The sequence below is a fragment of the Hibiscus syriacus genome, unplaced genomic scaffold (genome assembly GCF_006381635.1).
Source record: "Hibiscus syriacus cultivar Baekdansim isolate YM2019G1 unplaced genomic scaffold, ASM638163v2 tig00004988_pilon, whole genome shotgun sequence".
NCBI lineage: Eukaryota > Viridiplantae > Streptophyta > Magnoliopsida > Malvales > Malvaceae > Hibiscus > Hibiscus syriacus.
In genome coordinates this window covers 6,732-34,714 of record NW_024062038.1, presented here as the reverse complement: position 1 = coordinate 34,714, position 27,983 = coordinate 6,732, and the positions used below count along the sequence as shown (strand labels likewise).

The 27,983-nt window shown below is 36.5% G+C and overlaps 1 protein-coding gene and 1 pseudogene across 1 annotated transcript; both read left to right on the top strand.

The window, feature by feature from the left end:
* The first annotated feature begins 253 nt into the window (after positions 1-253).
* On the top strand, positions 254-13,331 carry LOC120198891 (splicing factor, arginine/serine-rich 19-like). Its single transcript, XM_039200134.1, has 4 exons — positions 254-544; positions 844-1,043; positions 1,079-1,112; positions 13,322-13,331. Exons 1-2 carry the CDS (start codon positions 335-337, stop codon positions 1,039-1,041), a joined length of 408 nt encoding a protein of 135 aa, XP_039056065.1. The 5' UTR covers positions 254-334; the 3' UTR covers positions 1,042-1,043; positions 1,079-1,112; positions 13,322-13,331.
* Positions 10,643-27,738, top strand: LOC120198890 (annotated as a pseudogene).
* The last annotated feature ends 245 nt before the right edge of the window (positions 27,739-27,983 follow it).

Sequence of the window (27,983 nt, the reverse complement as noted above, 5' to 3'; positions counted from 1 at the left end):
GAAAACTTGAACCATTGAAGAGCAATTTAACATTAATTTTATCAAATAAAACGACGATGTGATTATCCCCCCCCCCCCCCCCCCCCACACACACACAAAAAAAAAAACTATTAACAAGTGGTTTGGGCCACCAATGAGGTAATATAGACCCATAAGCGCTTAAAGAGTCGCTGAGCCAGCACATGTTAGAATACTGGCCATTGGAGATTTAGGGTCCAGTGCAAACCCACCGAACCGAGACGAACACGAGTCGCAGATAAGGCGGTTAACTCGGTACTCCTTGTGTTTTTCACTCTGGGGAAACTGTTACCACCAAGAAACCAACCAGAAAACCATGACATCTTCCATCTGCCTATCCGTATTTCCACCTTCCAAAACCCTAGCTCCGGCACCATCCACTTCCAAGAGCCGCGGTTTCAGATGTTCCCTCGTCGTCTCTGTCTCTAAGGGCCATCAACGGACGATGGGAAAGAAGCATCAGGTGGTTTGTATGGCTCCAGAGGAGGAGAAATTGACTCGTCGCAATCCCCTCGATTTCCCCATTGTAAGTTGATTCTCTGTTTATTCAGCTATTAGTAGTTTTTTAAGACAGGGAAATTCCAAATGACTGATTTGTGTTTATCTTTGTGAATAAAAGGCTCTATAGGATTCTTATAAGATGGGTTTAATTTTATACAGTTATATTTTGTTGGGGTAGTTTTATTTGATTGATGGGTACTGATTAGATAATTCAATCATTGGAAGGAACATGATGCTTTGATAAATAGGCTTTTTTTCCTGGTTTGGTAATTTGTTTTCTAAGACAGTGTGATCAAAACACGAAGACCTCGGTTTACATGGCAGGAGTGGGAGAGGCCAAAACCTGGGCGTAGACCTGACATATTCCCTCAGTTCAGCCCTATGAAAACACCGTTACCGCCACCAATGCCATATGATCCTCCTGAAGAAGATGAAGAAGAGGAAGAAAAGAAAGAGGAAGAGGAGGAAGAGGAAGAGCCCGAAAAGGAAGAAGAACCCGATAATCCCGAAAAGCAGTCCTGAGTAAAAATAGTGTTAGTATTTGCTACTAAATTTTGTTGTATTAGATTTCCAATTGTGGTTACCACTTGCTACTTCTGCCTCATATATGGAGTAGATAAGATGTCATAGTCATCTATTTTAGATCATGGATTCGAGTGGTATCTTCATATTCGAGTTGAGGGGATTGTGCAGGCATCTGATTGGGATTTATTGTCTTATTTAGGTTAATATAGGGAAATTAGGTCCATCTTCCTGATTTAGAGTATTGTAGTTCACTAGCCTTTATGATATGAAATATACTAGTTGCATTTGGGAAATGAGATTCAGTATTGGCAAATTCTAAGTTTGAGATTTTGAGTGCAATTCTGCAATGTAAGGCTCATGAATTTTATGGATGAAATTCAATGAGATATTGGACATAAAAGGAACGGTGTGATTTGGATTCCGAGTTCAAAACTGCTTCTAATTATCTAGAAGATTGGGAGGGAAAAAAACACACTACACCCGCCAAATGAATCGCCAGTGGGTATTGTATGGACAAAAGTTATTCCCCTAATAACTGCCTGATCCGCAGTCACGAAACGATGACCTCGGTTCACTTTTAATAACGTCGTATGCAGGTTCATTTGAGCTCTTGTAGAAATATATTATCAGTTGTGAGGAAAGAACTTTAGACATTGTAGGTCTGTCAATTGCACACACAGCAAAACGACCTGAGTACAACTCGTTTTTGGGGCATGATTGCCAACAGTTTTCACCGTTGATGCTTAACGTATGTACTCCAGATAATACACAGTTATGCTTTGAGATTGAAATGTTGTCATCCACCACCAATGAATGAATGATTGAGAATAGAAGAGGAAACAAAATGAGTTAGGCTGTTTTGGCCATGAATCCATGATACTTATCATACTTTTGTGTTTTGTACACGAGCAACTCATGGCCGTACTAATTGCGATGATGTAGTACTAAATTCTAGTCGTAATGTAATGATCATATTATAGTTGTTTTTAAGGTCACCGTGATATTATATTCATAATCATAATGTTAAAGTATTACTTCATAATATAAATAAATTGCATCGCAACGTCCGTAACAACAATAACTTTAACACGAGTTCTTACAATCACAATTTAATATTATGGTGATACTTTACGGATCAAACTATGCTATGGCAGCAGTTATTAAAATGACTTGATAGAAAAAAAGACAACAAACAAAGCACACAACCATCTAAGAACCAAAGAGTTGCTTATGCTTACACATTCTAAAGTCTCACAAGAAATCCCCGCCCACTGTTTCCCGCCAAAAGGGCTTTCTTACCCTTTAATTACTGCCTCACTGACGGCCTTCACTCCAAAAGAAAGAAACAAAAAGCTGAGAGAAAGTAAAACAATGAAGGGGAAAGTGACGCCAGACAAAATAGTGATTATCCTGTAGGTTAGCTCTGACAGACGATTCACAAGAGAAAATTCGCCCAAAAACCAGAGAAAAAAATCTCTAAGGTTTAATAAAATATTATAAAATCAAAAACCATCCAAAAGCAGTGCACAAGCCGGACTGTTATAGCAAAAAAATCGTCTTTATTCGAAATAAAATAAGCAATCTCCCAAAAATCCGGCCTAAATCGGATTTAAATTGACTTCCTAATTAACAATCGAAATATTACCATAAATAGTAAAAAATAACTAAATCTAGTGATTCGGAGGGGAAAACGGCAGAATTTGAGGTTGAAAAAAAGGCCAGCTCCATGTGGAGAGCGTGCGCGTCGAAAAGAGCTTTCCGGATTGGGGTCTTATGCGCGATTCTGACACCTGTAGCCAAAGTTATGGCCAAAAGACTGAAACATACTCAAAACGACCACAATGAGGAACATGTCACAATCAATTCCCGCCTTTGCACTGATCTGCCAACTCATGGTATCTCAACGCCATCAACGTACAATCTGACAGCTCAACATCATCTGTCTCGGATCCCCTGCATCAGAAAGTAATCATGGGTGCAACCCTCATAATGGCGGTGAGCCTGGCCATTGTATTAGCTCTAATCCTAGTACTCCTAGCCCAGTTCTATTGCTCTCTCTTACTCAGCTGGCGGTGTCGCCTTAAAAACTCCACCTCTGTCTGTGGCCTCACCGTTACCAAAACCACAGCTGCTGCCACTGTCCCTACAAACACTACTCCTTCACCTCAATATAACCAAAACCAATCAACCAGTCCCCTTAGGAGCTTCACAAGGAGTTCTTCATGCACCAAGGAACTTCTTTTTCCCTGCACCACTCCCTTGCAAACAAAACAAGCTTGAAAACCATTCCACTTCACATCCTCGTCTTCTCGAATCAAACACAAGCCCTCATCAAGTTGCTGTCTTTTCTCCTACATCTCCATCAACTTCCTTTGCCACCTCACCTAACCCCGTTCAAGAAATATCAATTCAAGTTGGCACCGGAAGTACTTCTAATCGTAAAGAAAGTGGTGAGAACAATTTTGTTTACATATCGAATCCCATTTATGACAATGGTGCTGGCTGCAGCAAGCCAGATACTCCGTTTGAAACACCAAAATCTTTGCCTTGGCGTTTAGAAAACAGCGGTTCTTCAGGGGATGACGAGAACGCAGGGCCTTCTCATCATGTTAAAATGCTCTACACACCTCCAATGACACCTTCTTTGAGTCCAATGAAAAAGCTCCCAGCACAAGCTTGTTCTGTGTCACTTAGAGATGCTAGCTCATTAGTCACTTCAGGGAGTGATTCTACTTGCAACAATGGTCATTCATCATCTTCATCGGGTTCTCCATGCACTTCTCCTGTATGGTGATTAGGGTTTCTAAGAAAACTCAAAACTATCCCGGGCATAACCAAAACCTGTATTTCAATCTTATTGTACCATTTTCCCTGAGCTTTGAGAGGGCGTTTTTTTTTTGTGAGTATAGAAAAGTAGACGGTAGGTAGGTTTCTGTAGCAGAAAAAAAGAATAACATTTAGCATTGTAGTGTTTTCTAAAATTCTAACAACCTTTTTTGGTAGGCAAGCAATTTCCTGAGCCATTGCTACACAAATTTCTCACTTCCTTGTGTTTTCTGTTTACGTTGCAGAAATGCGTTATCGGATTCATATGCTTGTTGGCTGTGTCGACAGCAGAAAACAAAGCTTCATGGGTTTATTTTTTTAATTACTATTTTTGGTGTATTCTATTAATGCATGTGACATTGGAAAAAGAAGTTAGAAAATTAATTAATTTGAAGGAAAAAACAAGTAAAAATCTTTCAATTTTCGAGGGGCCTTCAATGATGATTCGAATGGCGCAAAAGACCAAAACACAAAATTGTCACCAGCGACATTATTTAATAACATGTTTTGTAGGTTTCTATGAGCTTCATATGATAAAGAAGCTTCAGTTTATGAAAGTATGAACTCACTGAATTTATGTTGGCTCCTTGCCTTGCTACATGGGAAAAACAACTGAGAAAATAAATAAATGTAGAAGAAAAAAACCCAGCACAGGACCCTTGTGTCTCCAGCCTGTTTATGCTAGTCTGTTATGAATGAGGGACCAAGTGGGCAACCATGTGAGCAGCCAGCTCAAAGAATTGATCAGCACCAGAATCTAACTGAATCAATAATCAGTCATTTCTTTACATTCAACCTTTATTCATTCCTAGTTCCATGATCATCTCTTCAGCAGTGTATAAACAACCAATATTCATGGAAGCAAATTCAACTAGATAACCACATAATCTTCAGTTTCAATGAACTGCAATGGTTTCTCAACATGATAATTAATGAAGCCTAAAACAATATTGAAGTGCAGAGATCTTCATAGTTAGTATATAACAGATATGATTCCAGAGTGTTGAATTCACCAAGTCGCTTCCACCCTCATCTATAAGTTATTTTCAAGATTTCATTCATTCATTTTCCCCCCACATTGAGACGATGAACATTATGAAACTATTAATTATATTTCCCAAAATATTACAAAAACATGAAATCAACGGTAAGTTTATAACTATGGTTTGAGCTATTCAAATGGAGAAATCTCTCCACCTTCATCTACTGCTTTTTTGTCGTTGCCTCACATTGGGGATCCATTTTCAACTACTTTCCCTATGCTTTTGATGGTCATCCAAAATTTTCATGTTATCGCGACCAGATGAAATATGTTTATCTGCAGAGCAATTTATTGAAGGCGTAAAGCAATGGGTGTGCGACGACAGCGGTGGCGACAATGATGGGTGGATGATTGTTCGGCCGTGGCAGCAGTAACAGTGGTGATTGGTGGCGGGCCAACGGTGATAAAGAGATTAGAATTTGGGAATTAAGGAGTTTGATTTTTTTTAAAGAAAATTTATGGGATTTTTTTTAAAGAATACTATTTTTATTTTTTTTAAAATAAATAGGGATTTAAGGCGTATCATCATGATTTTTTTAATGGTCGTTACGAAAACGTTAGATAACTAGATTAAGTGAAAATTCTTTAGACACTTAGGTTAAGTTTAGGTATTTGTTTCTACATTAAGACTTAAAAAAGGATAAATTACATATTTAGTATATAAACTATTACTTTTGTTTTATTTTGGTACTCTGTCATTAAAAATTTAAGTGTTAAATTGATATGTTACCATAAGACAATACAACGACATTATTGAAAAATAAAAAAATATCATGTTAGCAGTTCTGTTAATATTTTAAAGATGGGTATCAAATTGAAAACTAAACTAAATGTTAGGTGTAGTTTTGAAAAGAATATCATGTTAGTGTAGGCACTAAATGTATAGTTTACCCAGAAAACAAAACTCTTTTTTCGTTTCGCAACGACTCGTGTATCACGAAAATGATTTGCAGGAGTTAATCTTTTGACTTTGCTTTTACTTGTAGTATCACAAATTAAAGCTTATTTTATACAAATTTCTTCACTATTTTCTATTTTTAAAGTATTCTTTACGGATAAGACACATTTAGACTTCCTAATTAGAAATATCGATTATCTTCGTATAGTTATTATTTATTTATTTATACAAATTAAAGCTTATATTATACAAATTTCTTCACTATTTTCTATTTTTAAAGTATTCTTTACGGATAAAACACGTTTAGACTTCCTAATTAGAAAGATCGATCATCTCCGTATAGTTATTATTTTTTTCATAAAAAAAAATTCGCCAAATAATTTGTTAAATGGGTTCACGACAGGGTTCTCTAGAAACCAAAAGAAATGTTAGACTTTGCGTGGCTCTTGGGCGATGACTTTATAGCGGCACAGCTCTCCACAGATAAACGCCAATTCGATCGGACCAACTCTCGTTGCCAGCATTGATTGAAACATGCTTCCTCAATAATTAAGATCAAAGTTGATGGTACTTTCTTTCCTTGAGGCCAAGTTGCTGTGATTGGAGTCATTGCAAGTGACCATCATGGCCTGGTTGTTGAAGGCCATGCTCGGAAGATGGAAGGTACTTTCACGGAGGAGCTGGTGGAGGCTACGACGTTCATTGGGAGGATCAAAATGGCTATTAAAAATGGATGGGACAAGGTTGACATTGAGGGGGACTCTTATGTGGTGGTAAACCGACTGCTCTCATTCAAACCGGATCTGTCGTTTGTCGGTTTTCATCTTCGCCAAGTGCGGGACCTGTTGCAGAAGAGAACTAAATTCAAAGTGCTTGTTGTCCCACAAAAAGCTAATCGTGTGGCTCATGAGCTTGCAAGATGGGCTGTAGTTAGCGGCTCTTCCACTTGGTTTGTTAGTTATGTGCCTTGTTATATTTCAAATCTGGTTGTTCACGAGGCAGTTGGTATTGATTAATGAATGAAGTTTATTTTTCAAAAAGAAAAAAGAGAATCTTAAAAATGTGGGTCAATGCAACGGAAGTTCTTCAGGCACAGAATCTGTCGTCAAGGTTCCGCCAATAAAATTCTTCAAGCTCGTTATCAACGGCAAGTTCGTGGATTCCGTTTCAGGTACCTTGCATACTATTTTTGTTGTTGTTTTTGTTTGTGTTTGAATGATTTCGTTATCAACTCCGATAAGATTCATCGCAAGTTAAATTCATGTAATGTAATGATTTTTTTTGATAATTCAATTTTATTACCTAAAGAAGCAGAATCTACTACAAAAAATCACCGATCACAAAAATCTTATGTACATCCTACTTACAAAGCAAAATATCGGTTTAAGTTATACCCCAAGAGTTACGAAGGAAATTATTAACACTATCAGACCTATTTATATTTTTCCCTCTCAATTTGATACCTACGAAATCTTTGATGCAAATAAAGAGGTCTTCAATAGCTCTTGTACAACCTTGGAAAATTCTTCGGTTATGTTCATCCCACAAAACATAGATTTTAGCACACCAAGCTAGTTTAAGGATAGTTGAAATGAGAGACTTGCATTTTCAAGTGTTACAAGCCCAATCAATCATGTCTTACCAAGAAGAGATATATTTCTTTACCCCATTATGGAGTAATATTGCCTCCCATAAATAAGAAGCAGAGGGGCATTCAAAGAACAAATGGGATCGAGTTTCCATCGTTGCATTGCAGAGAACACAATTCCCCGTAATTGTAATCCACATTCGTTGAAATCGATCCCGAGTAGGGAGACGGTCAAGAAAAGCCATCCATGCTATTATAATGTGCTTCGGAATATGAAGTGGGAACCAAATCAAGGATTGCCAAGGAAATTTATCCCCATTCATCCTAGTTTCCATCCATATATCCCTCATAGTGATGGTCCTATTCGAAATAGCTGGTAAAGCTTCAGAACGTAGCTGGAGGAGTCTATTCAAACTCCAACTGAATTTGGAACCTCCTTTCAATGTGCCAAAAATTGTTCCCCTTTAAAACATATTTTTTTATGCAAGCAACCCGTAATGATCCTTCTCATGCAAGGATATTCTTGATGAGTATAATCAAGCAAGCTCGGTTCCATGAATTTTTTAATAATTATAGTTTGTTCATTTTTATTTTAAAAATTTGATATCAAATACATTTTATTTTTTTATTAGAGTTAAGTTTTCATTTATATTAACTAAACATGTTTTTTAATTTTTAAAAAAAATTGAAAATGAAAAGTATTTTTTGAAAATAAAAACAACAAATAAAAATAAAAAATATTTTCTAAAACCAAACAAACCCTAAAATTTTTATTTATTAATTGGACGTGGTACATTAGACATATATTTTATCATATAATTTTTATTAAAAATGATATTTTGATAATTAATCAATTACGTGCATAGTAGTTAATATTGGAAAAAGGGGTGTAGGGAGAGGGAGGACTTTGGTCCCATCGGCCAAATTTAGCGATAGAATTTTTTTTTTGTTTTGGATAAGTTTCAATTGTATTGCTCAAGAAGCAGAAGACTGCTACGAAGTTACAAAGTAAATGAGATCTCCAATAAATTTTTTAGGGAATATCTCATTCTATACAAAGCCTATTATTTACAACGTTCGAGTAATTATATCGACTGCTGCTAACCTTCACCCTAACAACCTGTTTTATAGTCTCCACGGTTCGAGATCTACCTCCTGAATAGGCAAAAATTCCTGTCTTCCCAAACATAATAGTTATGAGCACACCAAGCAAATTTTAAAATGACAACCAACAAGGACCTCCCCTTCAAACAAGAAGCAGCCCAAGCAAGTTCCCGTCCCCAAGCTGTAACATCTATTCTTAAACCACAAAGTCTCGAAACCTCTCCCTAAATGCAACACGAAAATGGACAATTATTTAATTTTAGTCCCTACCAAATGTCAGTTATTCAATTTGAGCTCTTTTGAAGTTACTTTGGTTAAAAAACTTTATCAAATACATGCAATACAAATTCATATGCCAAAATATTTACATTTGCTTGCCGGTCATTCTTCTTTTGGATAACAGGAGCGAGGAACCATAATGATGCAGTTTGCAGATTTAACTGAAGAAGAAATAGCTGCAGTGGATACCATTAATGCGGGCAAGGTCAGAGACATGGCGGGTGCAGCAATGATTCTTCGTTACTATGCAGGTGCAGCCGATAAAATTCATGGAACAGTCCTAAAATTGTTAAAGGGAGTTCAAGGCTACACTCTGAGGGAACCCATTGGAGTATCATTCCCTGAAATTTCCCCACTAGCATGTTTTCCATTAAAGCTGCCCCGGTACTGGCACCATGTTTTTCATATTTTAAGATGAAGTTACACATTGATGAAGAAATAGTGGGTTTTTTTGGGTGAGTTTTACAGGGTCCGCTGTTGGACTTAAGATAATGACAGCAGCAGCAACGAGCAATCTGAAACCAGTGTCATTAGACTTGGTTAGACTTGGGAGGCAAATCACCTCTAATCATATTTGCTGTAAATATTGCTTTCAGAGCGGGAACTGTACGGATTATGGTCTAATTTTCATATATTCTTTTTTCATATCTCATTTAATATCATAATTTTAACACATTATAATTTGTATTCTAATTTTTATATATTTGTAAAAAATCTAACTAATAATATATAAAATGATATTTTTATATAATGGAAATAGTTAAAAGGGTGATTTATATTTTAAATTAAATAATATTATAATCTATAATATTAAACATTATAGTTAATAATGTAAATATAATAAAACATTATAACATATTTATATGTCCTACGCCTATGAATTGAAGATTTTGAAGCCCCATCAACTAGGGGTGAGAATGGGTTGGATTGAGTTAGATTTCGGTCAACATGACCCGATTCGAAAAAAGGATACATTCCACTTGAAGTCTAACTTAGATTCGATTTTTTTATAAAGAAAATTTGATCCAATAAGATTGAATCAGGTCGAAATCCGTCGAATTTGAGTCTTATATGCATCCCTATCATATTATCATTATACAATTTTAAATAATATATACGATTATTATTTCATACTCGACAGTTCAAAAGAAAAGATTCACATACATATTTATTTGAATATTATTTTACATATTTAAATTACTTTAAAATTTATTTATACCTTAAAAGTATACCAATTTTACCGAAGTAAACCTTAAATAATTTTTTAAAATGTATTTATCTCTTAAACTATTAAAATTTATCAATGTTGTTCCATTTTTAAGAGTCGTTGAAAATATGTACTAATCAAAATATATTCTGTGGTATTTTGACCTACTAACTTTAATAAGAAGAATAAATATAAATTTTTAAATTTTATTGACGAAAATAATCATTTGTATATAACTACGATATCTAATATACTTTATTTGAAAAAAATATATTAAACTTAGTAAAAAAATATTATACAATTAAACTTAGTAAACTTTTTTTATATAAAAACTTAGAAAATCATGGGGACATACAATTATTAGTATTAAAAGATAAAATAAATGTTTTAATAAAAAAATATTCATATTATTGAAAAATCTGATTTTTATCATTTAATTTTGGTAAAGTACGAAAATCCCTTTATACATAATAAATAAATAAATAATATATTTTTTTAAATAAAAAAATTCTAATTGATGTATATTATATGGAGTATATATTATATATATTTTTTGATGTTATTAAAATCGAATTGTACCACTCAAATAAATTAAGATGATTTAAACGATATTATAAAATTGAGTATTAATATATTTGTGAATCGATGATGCAGTTTCTGGCATACGAAGTCTTTCTTCTAGCGTGCAAAGTACTCCAGAGAAAAATGGCCATTCAGATGATGCTTCGAGAAGTCCAGAACTCTTGCAAGAGTTCCTGAAATCTGGTCCAAGAAAGGAGCTTCTCTGAACCTGTTTTCATAAAGACAAGAAAACTTCACTTTCTTCGAAGAGCAAAATGTATGAAGCGTTAAAGTTAGGTAACAGGACCATAAAAAAAGTCAGACTCAAGAAAAGCTTTAGCCACGGTCAACAGTCAGTCTTCTTCTAGGAAGCAAAACAGAATGTGGGAGAACCCAATGAGAATGCTCCCAGCTACTGAGCAGCCTTCGGTGTTGAAAATTGGCACACCAAATTGCATCAATTGTCAACATTATGGGTGTCAATTTGGTGGCATTAATGGGGTGGCAAAATTGGTCAAATTTGGCCACCAAATTGTTGAAAATTTTGGATGGTAAAACTATGCAATTAGTCATTGTAATTTAGGGTATTTACAAATTAGTCCTTAAAGCTTCAACTATAAATACCCTAGCTCATTTAGCTTCAAAACCATCCCAAAGCATTCTAGCTTTCTTCCAATACTAGAGAGATTTTAGAGAGTTTCTTGAGAGTTGTTTTCTCTTTTTTATCTAGAGAGAATTATCATTGTTTTTTCTTGGTAGATCGAGAGAGGTTGTAATTCCTATTTTCTCATAGTGAAATTCTTCTACCGTTGCCCGTGGTTTTTACCCTATATTATTCAGGGGGTTTCCACATAAATTTTATGTCTCTTTTATCTTCATTTTTATTTTCTCAAATTATCAGTTGCGATTTTGCTCTATCCGATAGCCGTCTTCCGCAACAATTGGTATCAGAGCCAGATTTAAGTGTGTAATATCTGCTTATTGTCTTTGTGGTTGCCACCAAAAGGTGGATCCTCCAACATAAGAAAATAAGAAGGTATTACCCATTCTTTGAGGTTTTAAAGAACTATTCACGATAGTGAAATAGTGAGAGCTATCAATAATAGAAGCTATGGCAACAAAATTTGATATTGAAAAATTCAATGGGAGAAATTTCTCACTGTGAAAATTAAAGATGAAGGCCATCCTGAGGAAAGACGGGTGTCTAATGGCTATCAATGAAAGGCCGATGGATTTCGCAGATGACAGCAAATGGAACGAGATGGACGGAAATGCTATGATAAACTTTCATCTAGCATTAGCAGATGAAGTATTGTCAAGCATCGAGGAGAAGAAGACAGCTAAGGGGATATGGGATTATCTCACTAAATTGTACGAGGCCACATCGTTGCACAATAAAATTTTCCTTAAGAGGAAATTGTACACTCTTCGTGTAACATCCTCAATACCGTGTTAGTGACTAAATTGGAAAGTTTCAGATTTTGGTGATTAAAATAGAATGAATGAATAGTATAAAGATTTATATGTAAATGATTGTGTAGGATTGAATTGAAAGGAAGAAGGAGTGGAAGGGCAAAAGAGTCATTTGCAAGGAAAATTAATTAAATAAGGGATAAGGATATATATGAGTACAAGTGGGATGAAAAGAAGAGAACACCAAAGCCTTCCATAGTTATCTTCTTCTTCTTTCTTCCTTGTGCGTGTGAACCAAAGCAAAGGTAAGATTTCTGATTATTGAGTTTCTTGTTAAATTTAATATTGGGTTTTGATTATTAGATGATAACTAAGCTTAAGGAAAACTTAAGTTATCTTAACATCAAAGGATGATGGAGTTAGGAGAGATTTAAGATTTGAAGTTCTTAAATGAAATCTTGGAATAGAGTTCATAACTAGAATTGAAAGTTAAATTTGACTTGTCATCAATCTAGTTAAGATATATGAAGTGTTAAAAGTGGAATTCAAACATGTTGGATTATTGATGTAATTCTTGAATTTCATATGAAGGATAGGATTTGAAGGTTAAAGATGAAATAAATGAGTATAAATTGGTTTAAGGATGTGTACTAGAGTTAAGAGTGAAATAGGGGATTAAACATGAAGGATTATCCAAAATGAATGGATTTTCGGGTTCAAAAAGAGGTTCTGGGCAGAGTGCATCGATGCACATTCATAGTGCATCGATGCATCAAGGTTAAAACCCAGAAATTGTTTGAATGTGCACCGATGCATTGGTAGTGCATCGATGCACTCTTTTAAAATAAAGACATCGAATGCAATTCGTGCATCGATGCATAAGTAGTGCATCGATGCATCCCATTAATAGTGAAACATCGAATGCAATCGGTGCATCGATGCATAAGGAGTGCATCGATGCATCCCAGCAATAATACTACATCGAATACCTTTTATGCACCGATGCATCAGTAGTGCATCGATGCATACCTTCATTAAAAGATGAAATTGACTTTTCTCTTAGTCTAAAGAGTGAACCATTAGAGTATATTAGTTATAATACTGATATAGATCCATGTGTGATTATGTAGATACTAAAAGTAAGCTTATTCTGGAACGATCAAAGGATTAGAATCGAATCAAAGCAAAGCTAAGGTAAGTGCATACTATATGTGTATTATAATGGAATAAGACTTGTGATAAGTCTAATCCCTATGTTGATTTTTATAATATAATAATTGTGAACATTCATACATGATAATTGTTGTGATACATGCATAAGACATATATATGTTCATGTGATATGACATGTGATATGACATGTGATATGAGAACATGATATGAAGTGACATGAGCTACATGATCACAAGAGAAATGACATGAGCTACATGATCACAAGAGAAATGACATGAGTACATGAACATATGAAAAATAAGAATAATGTCCATAGTATACGATATGAGAACTATAGGTGTAATTGGCATGCCAAGAGTCGAGGGTTCTACGTGGTCCTTCGGGACATATATATAATTATGTGGAATCTATATGTGGTACTTCGGTACACTGATTGGAGCCATTGTATTATGTATGTGGTTCTTAAGGAGAAGTCCTTCGGGACATTGTCCTTCGGGATGTAGGAGTCCTACGGGACGAATACTGAACTAAGGTTCGGTGCCCCATGAGGGAATAGATACGAGCTGTGGTGACATCATTAGTGCACAACCTCAATGCACTCATATACCTCTAATCTCAATAATATACATGGGATATGCAATTGAAATACCAATTTACAGTGAAAGTGATACAAGAAGGTAAGTTTCGTATGTGCATTATATGTTATCGTGCGATAGATACATGCATATTGAAATGTCATGATCCAATTGTAAGTATGAACATTCATAAGTTTATTGTTGCATATTCATTTATTGACTCACTAAGTCTATGACTTAGCGTGTAAGTGATTTACACGTAGGTACCAAGAATCAGGAAAAGTGGAAATAGAAGTAGCACGGACAACAATACTACTAAGAGATCAGATCAGAAGTAATTGACAAAGTATGTACTTGGTTATGTATAGAGTGTTGGCATGTAATAAGTGTTAATTACGAATACTCTGATCGATTTTGTATTTTATGGTTTTATGTAAATTAATGTGTTTCGTTTTAATGAAAGTTTTAAAAATTCCCGGGATTTTCTATAAGAGTCAAGGTTTTGAAAAGTCAATGTGACACCTCAGACTTGTATTCAGGTCGGATATGAGTTAAGGGTGTTACATTTAATGGTATCAGAGCTATGTTTTAGTCGATTCTCGGCATAAACCGAAGTCTAGAGTATCTTATAAGGTATACATGCCAACAAAATAGTGGAAACTTCTGATCTGATGGAATAGTAAGTATGTTGTTTTGCTAATAGAACTATATTGTTGTATTTTTATAGATGTCCGAACAAAGTAGATCTAGAAATGAAGCGGGAAACGATAGACCCGCTAAAAGTAGTAATTCACCTGCCCTGGCCAGGCAGAGTGAAGAACAGACATCCTCTGGAATGCCTGTTAATGATCAAGATATATTCTTTAGAACGTTAGACGCGGTATTGACGCGTTTCCAACCTCCTGTTACTTCAACTCTAAAAATTAATGTTGCGAAAGAGTTGAAGGGATTAGGAGCTCCAGAGTTTAAAGGGGAAGCCAATGAAGGTCATGTTACTGCGGACCTTTGGCTTAATGACATGAAAGTCATGCTTACGGGACTTCATTGTTCCGATGCTGAGAAGCTGGATGGAGTAATTTCCTTGTTGAGAGGACAAGCAATGATCTGGTGGACCAATGTTACATTGAGGATATCTAATGCCCAAGTAACTTGGTCATTATTTTTAGAAGAATTCAAGCATAAGTACATTGGAGATCAATTTGTTCGTCAAATGAAGCAAGAGTTCATGAATTTGAAGCAATGTAATCACACTGTATATGAGTACGAGTGTGAATTCAATAAATTGAGCCGCTTTGCTGCCAAGCTAGTTCCTACTGAAAATGATGTTTGTGAGTGGTTCGTAGAGGGTTTACGTCATCGGTTAAAGGAAATGTTGATTGTCTTGAATTTATCATCATTTCAAGAAGTAGTTAACCGTGCCAAGGCTCTGGAAAGAGCTCAGAACGAGAGATTTGAAAATTCGAGATCTCAGACAGTCAAAAGATCGGGTGCTTCTTCGAGTTCCGCACCATCAAAAAGGGGCAAAGATGCTAGTGTTCGACCCCAGGTTAGATCAGAATCAGTGGCATCCTCCGCTAGAGGATCAAATCAAATGAGAGGTAGACAAACTCAGTCAATGGAATCTGGAGCTGGGAGAACTAATCAGAGTTAAGCTAGACAATGCCCGTATTGTGGAAAGAATCATTTAGGGGTATGTCGAATGATTTCTAGAGTCTGCTTTAGATGTGGAGACGCCGGACATTTCGTTCGAGATTGTCCAATGTTAACCAGTGAATCTGTACAGCCAGAGAGGTCTGTTTCAATAGCCCAGAGGGAAAGAGGTAGAGGCAGAGGAAGAGGTCAGTCAGAGTCCTCTGCTCAACAGGAGATACACTCAACTGCTCGAGTGTACAACCTCAAGACCAATGAGGATTGTGATGACCCAGATATTATAACAGGTATCTTTCTAATGTTCGACAAAGGTGTTATTGTATTGATTGATCCGGGATCTACATATTCATATATTACTAGTACGTTAGTAAGAGAATTGAACATTCCTTTAGAAACTACTAGTAATGAAGTAATAGTGACAAATCCACTAGGGCACAGTGCTCAGGTAAATATGGTGAGCCGAGGGTGTCCCATACGGATTCAGGGAATTGAATTTCTTACTAATCTGATGGAATTACCTTTTGACGAATTCGAAGTGATACTGGGGATGGATTGGTTATATCTTTATTATGCTAATGTCGATTGTAGATTGAAAAGAGTAACGTTGAGAAGTTCTGAAAGAATAGAAGTTATTGTATTTAGTGAAAGATGAAATCCATTAGCAAGTGTGATTTCATTGATGACTGCAAAGAAGTTACTGCTACAGGGATGTCAAGGGTTTATTTCTAATGTACTGGATGTTAGAACCAAGGAGAAAGGGATTGAAGAGATTCCTATAGTTAGAGAGTTTCTCGATGTATTTCCTGCAGAGTTGCCAGGTTTACCTCCTGACAGAGAGGTAGAATTCCAGATTGAGATAATACCAGGAACAACGCCCATTGCAATGGCACCATACAGAATGGCTCCAAAGGAATTACAAGAATTAAAGATTCAATTAAAGGAGTTATGGGACAAAGGGTTTATTAGACCAAATGTATCACATTGGGGAGCTCCAGTTCTATTTGTTAAGAACAAAGATGGATCAATGCATCTTTGTATCGATTACAAACAACTCAATAAAGTGACCATCAAGAACAAGTATCCACTTTCCCGAATCGACGATTTATTTGATCAATTAAAGGAAGCTTCAGTGTTTTCAAAAATTGATCTACGTTCGGGTTATCATCAATTAAAGATTCAAGAAAAAGATATTTCGAAAACGGCGTTTAGAACAAGATATGGTCATTATGAATTTATCGTGATGCCGTTTGGAGTTACGAATGCACCAGCTGCTTTTATGGATTTAATGAACAGAATTTTCCAACCGTATTTGGATCAGTTTGCTGTGGTGTTTATTGATGATATTTTAATATATTCAAAGTCAAAAGAAGAGAATAGTTCACACTTACAGATTATTTTACAGACTTTACGAGACAGGAAGCTTTATGCTAAATTCTCTAAATGTGAATTCTGGTTGAATGAAGTGGCATTCCTTGGACATGTAATTTCTGCAGAAGGAGTTCGAGTGGATCCCCAAAAGATTAAAGCTATTCTGGAGTGGAAAGTTCCAAAGAATGTATCGGAAGTTAGAAGTTTTCTGGGGTTAGCTGGTTATTATCAAAGGTTTGTTAAAAACTTTTTGATTATAGCATTACCCATGACTAAACTGTTGAAAAAGGAAGTAAAATTTGTTTGGACTCAAGAATGTCAAGAGAGTTTTAAAAAGTTAAAGAAGATTCTTACAGAAGCTCCAGTGTTAGTTCAACCCGAGTCTGGAAAGAACTTTTATAGTGTATAGTGATGCGTCTCATAGTGGTTTGGGATGCGTATTAATGCAAGAAGGCAAAGTGGTAGCCTATGCTTCGAGACAACTAAAACCGCACGAGAAAAATTATCCAACACACGACCTAGAGATGACGGCAGTAGTGTTTGCTTTAAAGATCTGGCGTCACTACTTGTATGGTGAAAAGTGCTACTTGTATACGGATCATAAGAGCTTAAAATACTTGATGACTCAGAAAGAGTTGAATTTAAGACAAATAAGATGGGTGGAATTTCTCAAGGATTATGATGTGGTGATTGATTTCCATCCTGGAAAGGCAAATGTGGTAGCTGATGCCTTGAGTCGAAAGACGTTTGCAGCTTTGCGAACTCTTGATGCTAGATTATCGTTAAGAGAAGATGATGCAATTTGTGCAGAATTGACAGTCAAGCCCGTTTGGTTAAATCGAATTAAATAATTGCAAGTTAAAGATGAAAAGTGTTTAAAGAGGATGCAACAAATAAAGAATGGAGAGGGTACGGATTATGAGATTAAGTCTGATGAGAATTTGTATTATCAAGAAAGATTAGTAATTCCGGATGATGATGAATTAAAGAATGATTTGTTAACGGAAGCTCATTGTAGTCCATTGACAATGCATCCGGGAGGGAACAAAATGTATATAGATCTTAAGAGTCGATATTGGTGGCCGGGAATGAAGAAAGACATTTCGGAATTTGTATCAAAGTGTTTGACTTGTCAACAAGTCAAAGCTGAACATCAAGTTCCGTCAGGATTGTTACAACCAATTTCAATTCCTCAATGGAAATGGGAAAACATAACGATGGATTTTGTGGCGGGTTTGCCTTTAACTCTGAACAAAAAGGATTCAATCTGGGTAATAGTGGATAGATTGACTAAGTCAGCCCATTTTATTCCAGTACGAACTTATTTCTCCATGGATAGGTATGATGAATTGTATATTAGAGAGATTATACGGTTGCATGGTGTACCTATTTCCATAGTTTCTGATCGAGATCCTAGATTCACATCACGGTTTTGGAAGTCATTACATAGAGCATTGGGAACTCGGTTAAACTTCAGTACATCGTTTCATCCTCAAACCAATGGTCAATCCGAGCGAACTATTCAAATTCTGGAGGATATGCTAAGAGCTTGTGTTATTGAATACAAAGGATCGTGGGAAAGGTATTTACCACTTGCTGAATTTGCGTACAACAATAGTTATCAGTCAAGCATCAAAATGGCTCCCTATGAAGCTCTATACGGAAGAAGATGTCGTACGCCCTTGAACTGGTATAAACTTAAGGATCGAGAAGTTATTGGTCCTTAGTTGATTCAGAATACAGAAGAGAAACTTCAAGTAATTCAAAATAATCTGAAAGCTGCAGCTGATAGACAGAAATTGTATGCTGATTTAAAAAGGAAAGAAATTGAATTTCAATTCGGAGATAAAGTGTTCTTGAAAGTGTCTCCGTGGAAGAAAATATTGAGGTTTGGACGTAAAGGAAAGTTGAGTCCTCGGTTCATTGGACCTTATGAGATTACTAAGAGGGTAGGATCAGTAGCATATCAGTTATTTTTGCCACCTAAAATGGAAAAGATACACAATGTTTTTCATGTCTCAATGCTTAGGAAATATAGATCTGATCCATCTCACATTGTGACTCCTGAAGAAATTGAAGTCCGACCAGATTTAACTTATGAGGAAGAACATGTTCAAATATTAGCTCACGAAGTTAAACAACTAAGGAACAAGACTATTCTATTGGTTAAGGTCTTGTGGAGGAATCACAAAGTAGAGGAAGCAACATGGGAACGCGAAGAGGACATGAGGATTAAGTACCCCTACCTCTTTGCATAATGAAAATTCGAGGACGAATTTTCTTAAGGGGGAGAGTTGTAACATCCTCAATACCGGGTTAGTGACTAAATTAGAAAGTTTTAGATTTTGGTGATTAAAATAGAAAGATTTATATGTAAATGATTGTGTAGGATTGAATTGAAAGGAAGAAGGAATGGAAGGGTAAAAGAGTCATTTGCAAGGAAAATTAATTAAAGAAGGGTTAAGGATATATATGAGTACAAGTGGGATGAAAAGAAGAGAACACCAAAGCCTTCCATAGTTATCTTCTTCTTCTTTCTTCCTTGTGCGTGTGAACCAAAGCAAAGGTAAGATTTCTGATTATTGAGTTTCTTGTTAAATTTAATATTGGGTTTTGATTATTAGATGATAACTAAGCTTAAGGAAAGCTTAAGTTATCTTAACATCAAAGGATAATGGAGTTAGGAGAGATTTAAGATTTGAAGTTCTTAAATAAAATCTTGGAATAGAGTTCATAACTAGAATTGAAAGTTAAATTTTACTTGTCATCAATCTAGTTAAGATATATGAAGTGTTAAAAGTGGAATTCAAACATGTTGGATTATTGATGTAATTCTTGAATTTCATATGAAGGATAGGATTTGAAGGTTAAAGATGAAATAAATGAGTATAAATTAGTTTAAGGATGTGTACTAGAGTTAAGAGTGAAAGAGGGGATTAAACATGAAGGATTTAATCCAAAATGAATGGATTTTTGGGTTCAAAAAGAGGTTCTGGGCAGAGTGCATCGATGCACATTCATAGTGCATCGATGCACATTCATAGTGCATCGATGCACATTCATAGTGCATCGATGCATCAAGGTTAAAACCCAGAAATTGTTTGAATGTGCACCGATGCATTGGTAGTGCATCGATGCACTCTTTTAAAATAAAGACATCGAATGTAATTCGTGCATCGATGCATCCCATTAATAGTGAAACATCGAATGCAATCAGTGCATCAATGCATAAGGAGTGCATCGATGCATCCCAACAATAATACTACATCGAATACCTTTTATGCACCAATGCATCAGTAGTGCATCGATGCATACCTTCATTAAAAGATGAAATTGACTTTTCTCTTAGTCTAAAGAGTGAACCATTAGAGTATATTAGTTATAATACTGATATAGATCCATGTGTGATTATGTAGATACTAAAAGTAAGCTTATTCCGGAACGATCAAAGGATTAGAATCGAATCAAAGCAAAGCTAAGGTAAGTGCATACTATATGTATATTATAATGGAATAAGACTTGTGATAAGTCTAATCCCTATGTTGATTTTTATAATATAATAGTTGTGAACATGCATATATGATAATTGTTGTGATACATGCATAAGACATATATATGTTCATGTGATATGATATGTGATATGACATGTGATATGAGAACATGATATGAAGTGACATGAGCTACATAATCACAAGAGAAATGACATGAGCTACATGATCACAAGAGAAATGACATGAGTACATGAACATATGAAAAATAAGAATAATGCCCATAGTATACAATATGAGAACTATAGGTGTAATTGGCATGCCAAGAGTCGAGGGTTCTACGTGGTCCTTCGGGACATATATATAATTATGTGGAACCTATATGTGGTACTTCGGTACACTGATTGGAGCCATTGTATTATGTATGTGGTTCTTAAGGAGAAGTCCTTCGGGATGTAGGAGTCCTACGGGATGAATACTGAACTAAGGTTCGGTGCCCCATGAGGGAATAGATACGAGCTGTGGTGACAGTATTAGTGCACAACCTCAATGCACTCACATACCTCTAATCTCAATAATATACATGGGCTATGCAATTGAAATACCGATTTACAGTGAAAGGGATACAAGAAGGTAAGTTTCGTATGTGCATTATATGTTATCGTGCGATAGATACATGCATATTGAAATGTCATGATCCAATTGTAAGTATGAACATTCATAAGTTTATTGTTGCATATTCATTTATTGCCTCACTAAGTCTATGACTTAGCGTGTAAGTGATTTACACGTAGGTACCAAGAATCAGGAAAAGTGGAAATAGAAGTAGCACGGACATCAATACTACTAAGAGATCAGATCAGAAGTAATTGACAAAGTATGTACTTGGTTATGTATAGAGTGTTGGCATGTAATAAGTGTTAATTACGAATACTCTGATCGATTTTGTATTTTATGGTTTTATGTAAATTAATGTGTTTCGTTTTAATGAAAGTTTTAAAAATTCCAGGGATTTTCTATAAGAGTCAAGGTTTTGAAAAGTCAATGTGACACCTCAGACTTGTATTTGGGTCGGATATGAGTTAAGGGTGTTACACTTCGGATGTCAGAATCTACTTCAGTGATGGAGCACTTAAACACACTGAACAGTTTATTTTCTCAGCTTACATCCTTAAGCTGTAAAATAGTAGAACAAGAACGTGCTGAACTTCTACTTCAAAGTCTACCGGATTCGTATGATCAACTCATCATCAACTTGACAAACAATAATGTCACCAGTCTAGTCTTCGATGACGTTGCAGCTGCTGTTCTACAAGAAGAAAATCGGCGAAAGAACAAGGAAGACAAACAAGTAAATTTACAATAAGCAGAAGCGTTGACAACGATGAGAGGGAGATTAACAGAACGTGGCCAAAGCAGCAGTCACAAACATGGTAGATCGAAGTCGAGAAGCAAGAAGAATTTAAAGTGTTACAACTGTGGAAAGAAGGGTCACTTGAAGAAGGATTGTTGGAGTCTAAATAAAATCTCAAATCCACAAGGTAATACCGCAAACACTTCAGATGATGGAGATGCTCTATGCTGTGAAGCGTCAACCACTGTGGAAGGAAGAAAATGATTTACAGATATATGGCTCATTGATTCGGGAGCAACATATCACATAACCTCAAGAAGAGAATGGTTCCATCATTATGAACCTGTCTCAGGATGATCTGTATATAGTTGCAATGATCATGCCTTAGAGATCGTTGGCGTGGGAACCATCAAATTGAAGATGTATGATGGAACAATTAAAGTTGTTCGAGGTGTGCGACACGTGAAAGGTCTGAAGAAAAATTTATTATCCTACGGATTGTTGGATAATAATGCTAGCAAGATTGAAACACGGAAAGGAATCATGAAGGTGTTCCGTGGAGCGCTTGTGGTGCTGAAAGGTGAAAAGATAGCTGCAAACTTGTACATGCTGAAGGGAGAGACATTGCTAGAAGCAGAAGCCTCTGTTGCCTCATGTAGTTCAGATTCTACAATGCTATGGCATAAGAAACTTGGACACATGTCAGAACAAGGAATGAAAGTCCTTATGGAGCAAAAGCTACTTCCAGGCTTAACAAAGGTATCACTTACTTTATGTGAGCATTGCATAACAAGTAAGCATCACCGGTTGAAATTCAACACGTCAAATTCTAGAGGCAAAAATGTTCTAGAATTGGTTTATTCTGACGTATGGCAAGCACCAGTTACATCCCTAGGTGGAGCAAAATACTTTGTCTCATTTATTGATGACTACTCTAGGAGATGTTGGGTGTATCCTATTAAGAAGAAGTCAGATGTGTTTTCAACTTTCAAAATCTTCAAAGCGCAGGTGGAACTTGATTCTGGAAATAAGATCAAGTATTTCAGAACAGATAATGGAAGAGAATACACAAGCGAAGAATTTGATGACTTTTGCAGGAAATAAGGCATCAAAAGACAGTTCACAGTGGCAAACACTCCTCAACAAAATGGAGTGGCAGAGCGGATGAACAGAACCTTGTTAGAAAGAACAAGAGCAATGTTGAGGGATGCAGGCCTAGAAAAATCATTCTGGGCAGAAGCAGTCAATATCGTTTGTTATTTGGTGAATCGAGCTCCATCAATTGCAATAGAGCTGAAGACACCAATGGAGATGTGGACTGGTAAACCAACTGATTATTCAAACCTCCATATATTTGGAAGTATTGTGTACGTGATGTACAACTCCCAAGAAATCTCAAAGCTGGATCCAAAATCCAAGAATTGCAAATTCTTGGGGTATACTGATGGAGTCAAGGGGTATCGCTTGTGGGATTCACTGCCCACAAAGTGATCATCAGCAGGGATGTTATCTTTGTAGAGGATAAACTACAAAGAAAAGAAGATAATGATAGCACTGAAAAGTCAGAGACTACACAGATAAATGTGGAAAAGGAGTTTGAACAAGGAGATTCTTCAGAAGCAGAACCAGCACATGATGAACAAGAACCAGAGAGTTCTGAAGCACCAACAACTCGTCAATCAGATCGTGTAAGAAGACGTCCTAATTGGCACTCAGATTATGTTATAGAAGGTATTGCATACTGCCTTTTAACAGAGGACGGTGAGCCATCAACATACCAAGAGGCAATAAACAACTCAGATGCTTCACTGTGGATGATGGCGATGCAAGAAGAAATCGAAGCCCTTCATAAAAATAATACATGGGACCTTGTGCCACTACCACAAGGAATTAAGCCAATTGGTAACAAATGGGTTTTCAAAATCAAGCAAAATGGTGACAATCAAGTGGAGAGGTATCGTGCAAGACTGGTGGTCAAAGGATATGCTCAGAAAGAAGCTAGATGTTAAAACAGCTTTTTTTCATGGAAATCTTGAAGAAGAGATTTATATGCTCCAGCCTAAAGGTTTTGAAGAAGACGAAAAGAAGAACTTGGTTTGCAGGTTGAACAAATCGTTGTACGGTCTAAAGCAGGCACCGAGGTATTGATATAAGAGATTTGATTCCTTCATTATGTGCCTTGGATACAACAGACTTAATGCAGACCCTTGTGCTTATTTCAAGAGGTCTGGTGATAACGATTTTTTTATATTGCTGTTGTATGTAGATGACATGTTGGTTGCAGGACCCAACAAAGATCATATTGAAGAATTGAAGGCACAACTGGCTAGGGAATTTGAAATGAAGGACTTGGGATCAGCAAACAAGATTCTAGGGATGCAAATTCACCGAGACAGAAGTAATAGGAAGATTTGGCTTTCACAAAAGAATTACTTAAAGAAAATCTTGTCACGATTTAGCATGCAAGATTGTAAGCCAATTTCTACCCCTCTTCCTATTAACTTCAAATTATCCTCCAGTATGAGTCCTAGCAGTGAAGAAGAGAGGATGAAGATGTCTCGAGTACCGTATGCATTAGCAGTGAGAAGTTTAATGTTCGCTATGATATGCACAAGACCAGACATTGCACAAGCAGTGGGAGTGGTTAGTCGGTACATGGCGAATCCAGGCAAAGAGCATTGGAATATTGTAAAGAGGATCCTAAGATACATCAAAGGGACCTCAAATGTTGCATTATATTACGGAGGATCAAACTTACTTATAAATGGGTATGTAGATTCTGACTATGCAGGGGATTTGGATAAAAGCAAATCTTTACTACAGGATATGTGTTCAAAGTTGCTGGTGGAGCTGTAAGCTGGGTTTCAAAATTGCAGTCAGTTGTGGCTATGTCCACAACAGAGGCAGAATATGTAGCAGCTACACAAGCCAGTAAAGAAGCAATTTGGTTGAAGATGTTATTGGATGAGCTTGGGCACAATCAAGAGTATGTCTCTCTGTTTTGTGATAGTCAAAGCGCCTTGCTTCTAGCAAGGAATCCAGCATTTCATTCAAGGACTAAGCACATACGAGTTCAGTACCATTTCATTCGTTAAAAGGTGGAAGAAGAAACGGTAGATATGCAGAAGATCCATACCAAAGACAACATAGCAGATTTCATGACGAAGGCAATCAATGCTGATAAATTTACCTGGTGTCGATCCTCCTGTGGCCTGTCAGAAATGTAAGCAACATGAAAGGTACAAGGTAGAAAGAATGGTGTGAAGATATGATTGTTCCAATCAAATCTTCAAGTGGGAGATTGTTGAAAATTGGCACACCAAATTGCATCAATTGTCAACATTATGGGTGGCAATTTGGTGGCATTAATGGGTGGCAAAATTGGTCAAATTTGACCACCAAATTGTTGAAAATTTTGGATGGTAAAACTATGCAATTAGTCATTGTAATTTAGGATATTTACAAATTAGTCCTTAAAGCTTCAACTATAAATACCCTAGCTCATTTAGCTTCAAAACCATCCCAAAGCATTCTAGCTTTCTTCCAATACTAGAGAGATTTTAGAGAGTTTCTTGAGAGTTGTTTTCTTCTTTTTATCTAGAGAGAATTATCATTGTTTTCTCCTTGGTAGATCGAGAGAGGTTGTAATTCCTATTTTCTCATAGTGAAATTCTTCTACCGTTGCCCGTGGTTTTTACCCTATATTATTCAGAGGTTTTCCACGTAAATTTTATGTCTCTTTTATCTTCATTTTTATTTTTTCAAATTATCAGTTGGGATTTTGCTCTATCCGATAGCCGTCTTCCGCAACATTCGGACCATGGTTTTTCTAACTCATGGATATGTAAAAATTATGCCTGTAGAGCTGTTCTTTCCATAGATGACACATTTTGTAAGAGATGCTCATGTTGTATCTGTCACTTATTTGATGACAACAAGGACCCAAGTCTTTGGTTGGTATGCGCTTCTGAATCTGGTGAGGGGGATTATTGTGGGTTGTCATGCCATATTGAATGTGCTCTTCAACATGAGAAGGTTGGGGTTGTTGATCTTGGACAATTGATGCAGCTAGATGGCAGTTATTGTTGTGCTTCTTGTGGTAAAGTGTCGGGTATACTGGGATAAGTATCAGCTTGCAGCTCATGCCTTATTCAGCTTTCGGTTATGTTCTCTCCCAAACCTTACAAACTCCTATTTTATTTCTGCCAAAACTGTTATTTATCTATGTATGGGAAATGATTACAATTTGATGGATCAAAGTTTCAGACAATATGGTAAAAAAAATTATGTCTATATCTGGTTTAGGTTTTTCTGGTTTTATTTGATAGGATAGATATGATTTACTTGCTCCTGGCAGATGTTGGAAGAAGCAGCTAATGATAGCTAGGGAGGCTTGCCGCTTGAATGTACTCTGTTATAGGATATACTTGAGTTACAGGCTCCTAGATGAGACTTCTTTCTTTAAAGAACTGCATGAGTTTGTGAAAAATGCGAAGGCCAAACTAGAAACAGAAGTGGTCCTGTGAATGGAGTTTCTGCTAAAATGGCACGGGGAATAGTGACCAGGCTTTCTGTTGCTGGTGATATACTGAAACTATGCACTCTTGCAATTGAAAAAGATGAATGGTTGGTGACCATGTCTAACACTAATATAAAGTGCCAAGGTTAGAACCAACAATGTCTTATTTTATTTCTTATTGGTTATTTTGAAGTAGTATGAGAAAATTGTTCTCCTTTTTTATGTAGATTCACGTCCTGCGGAATCTGTTCTCAACCTAGTGTTGGGGGCAGCCTACTATCTTACCTCCCTTTGCCCCATTACATATGGGAACAAGGGACATCCATTTATTCAGGTCCTGCTGCTTGCAAGTTTCTATTTGAAGAAGTGAAGCCGTCATCTGTTTTAATTATTCTAATTGAACTGTCAGCTGCATTGTCTGATGACATTAAGGGCTACAAGCTCTGGTATTTTAAGAGTAGAGATGAATCACATACAAACGAACCTGTCTCTGTCTTTCCAAGAACTCACAGAAGGATTTTGATATCTAATTTGCAGCCCTGTACTGAGTACACCTTTCGAATTGTTTCTTATTCTGAAGCTGGTGATTTGGGCCATTCTGAGGCTAAATGTTTCACCAAGAGTGTAGAGATAATTCACAAAAATCCTAATTTAGCTGTTGTAATGAATAGGAAGAATGAAAACAACCTTATCGAAGGAAGTTCTTTAGGTTCAAAGGAGCGCCCTGTAGTTGGTTCTTCTGGATTTAGGGTTCGAGAGCTTGGAAAGATCTTACGTCTTGCTTTGGCTCAGCAGCAAGGCTGTTTTGAAGGGTTTTGCAGTGCTGATTTAGAAAAATGCTGTGGAGCAATAAAAAAGATTAAGCCTGAAACTCGAGAAGAGGATCACATGCCACCTGTTTCCCGTGGGCTTGACTTAAATGTTGTCTCGGTCCCTGATCTAAATGAAGAACTAACTCCTCCATTTGAGACCTCCAGGGATGAAGAAAACGGTTGCACTTTAGAACTGACTGTTGAGGCTTACGATGATGCCGCTTCACCTGAAATAGAGAAGAACGGGTTTGCAAAATCACATGGTAGTGGAGATTCCCAGACCTAGACTAATGGGCCAAGGGGGGAAGGGTCTGCTGTTGACTTTTACAGAGTTGTGCAGGAAAATGGCGTCACACTCAAATGATGAGACACATGACTGTGATAGCACTCTTATTAACAACTCACCATTCCGAATCAGCAATGATTCAGGTTCCTTGGACAAGAATTTCGAGTACTGTGTGAAGGTAATCAGTTCACTAGAATGTGAGGGTCATACCAACCAGGAATTCAGATTGAAATTACTAACATGGTTTAGCTTGAGGTCGACAGAGCAAGAACGCAGGGTGGTCAACACATTCATTCAAACCCTGATCGATGATCCAAGTAGCTTGGCAGGGCAGTTACTTGACTCATTTTCAGATATCATATCCAGCAAGAGGCCACGAAATGGATTTTGTAGTAAGCTATGACAGTAAATTAGTGCAGGTCATTCTAAAACAACAGCATTGCAATTTGCTTCTGGATTTATTCTTTTCCCTTGCGATAGGCTTACCCTTGATTGTTTCATTTCACCAACCTTGTACAGGCATTTTCTTTTTACCCTAATCACTTTCTAAAGACCATTCTTTGTTGGTTGGCTGATTGCTGCCATGTTTCCCAGTTTAGTTGAAAAAGGGTGGGGGTCAAGTACATTTTAAGCATGAAAGAAAAGCTTTATTCATGGATAATTTAGATTAATATTGCCTTCTGAAATTCAACGAAGGGTATATGAATTAAGTTACCCATTTGTCCTCTAATTTACTTGCTGCTACCCTTGACCACCTGGTTCGAATTGTGGATCTTCTCATCGTCCTACCCTTTCA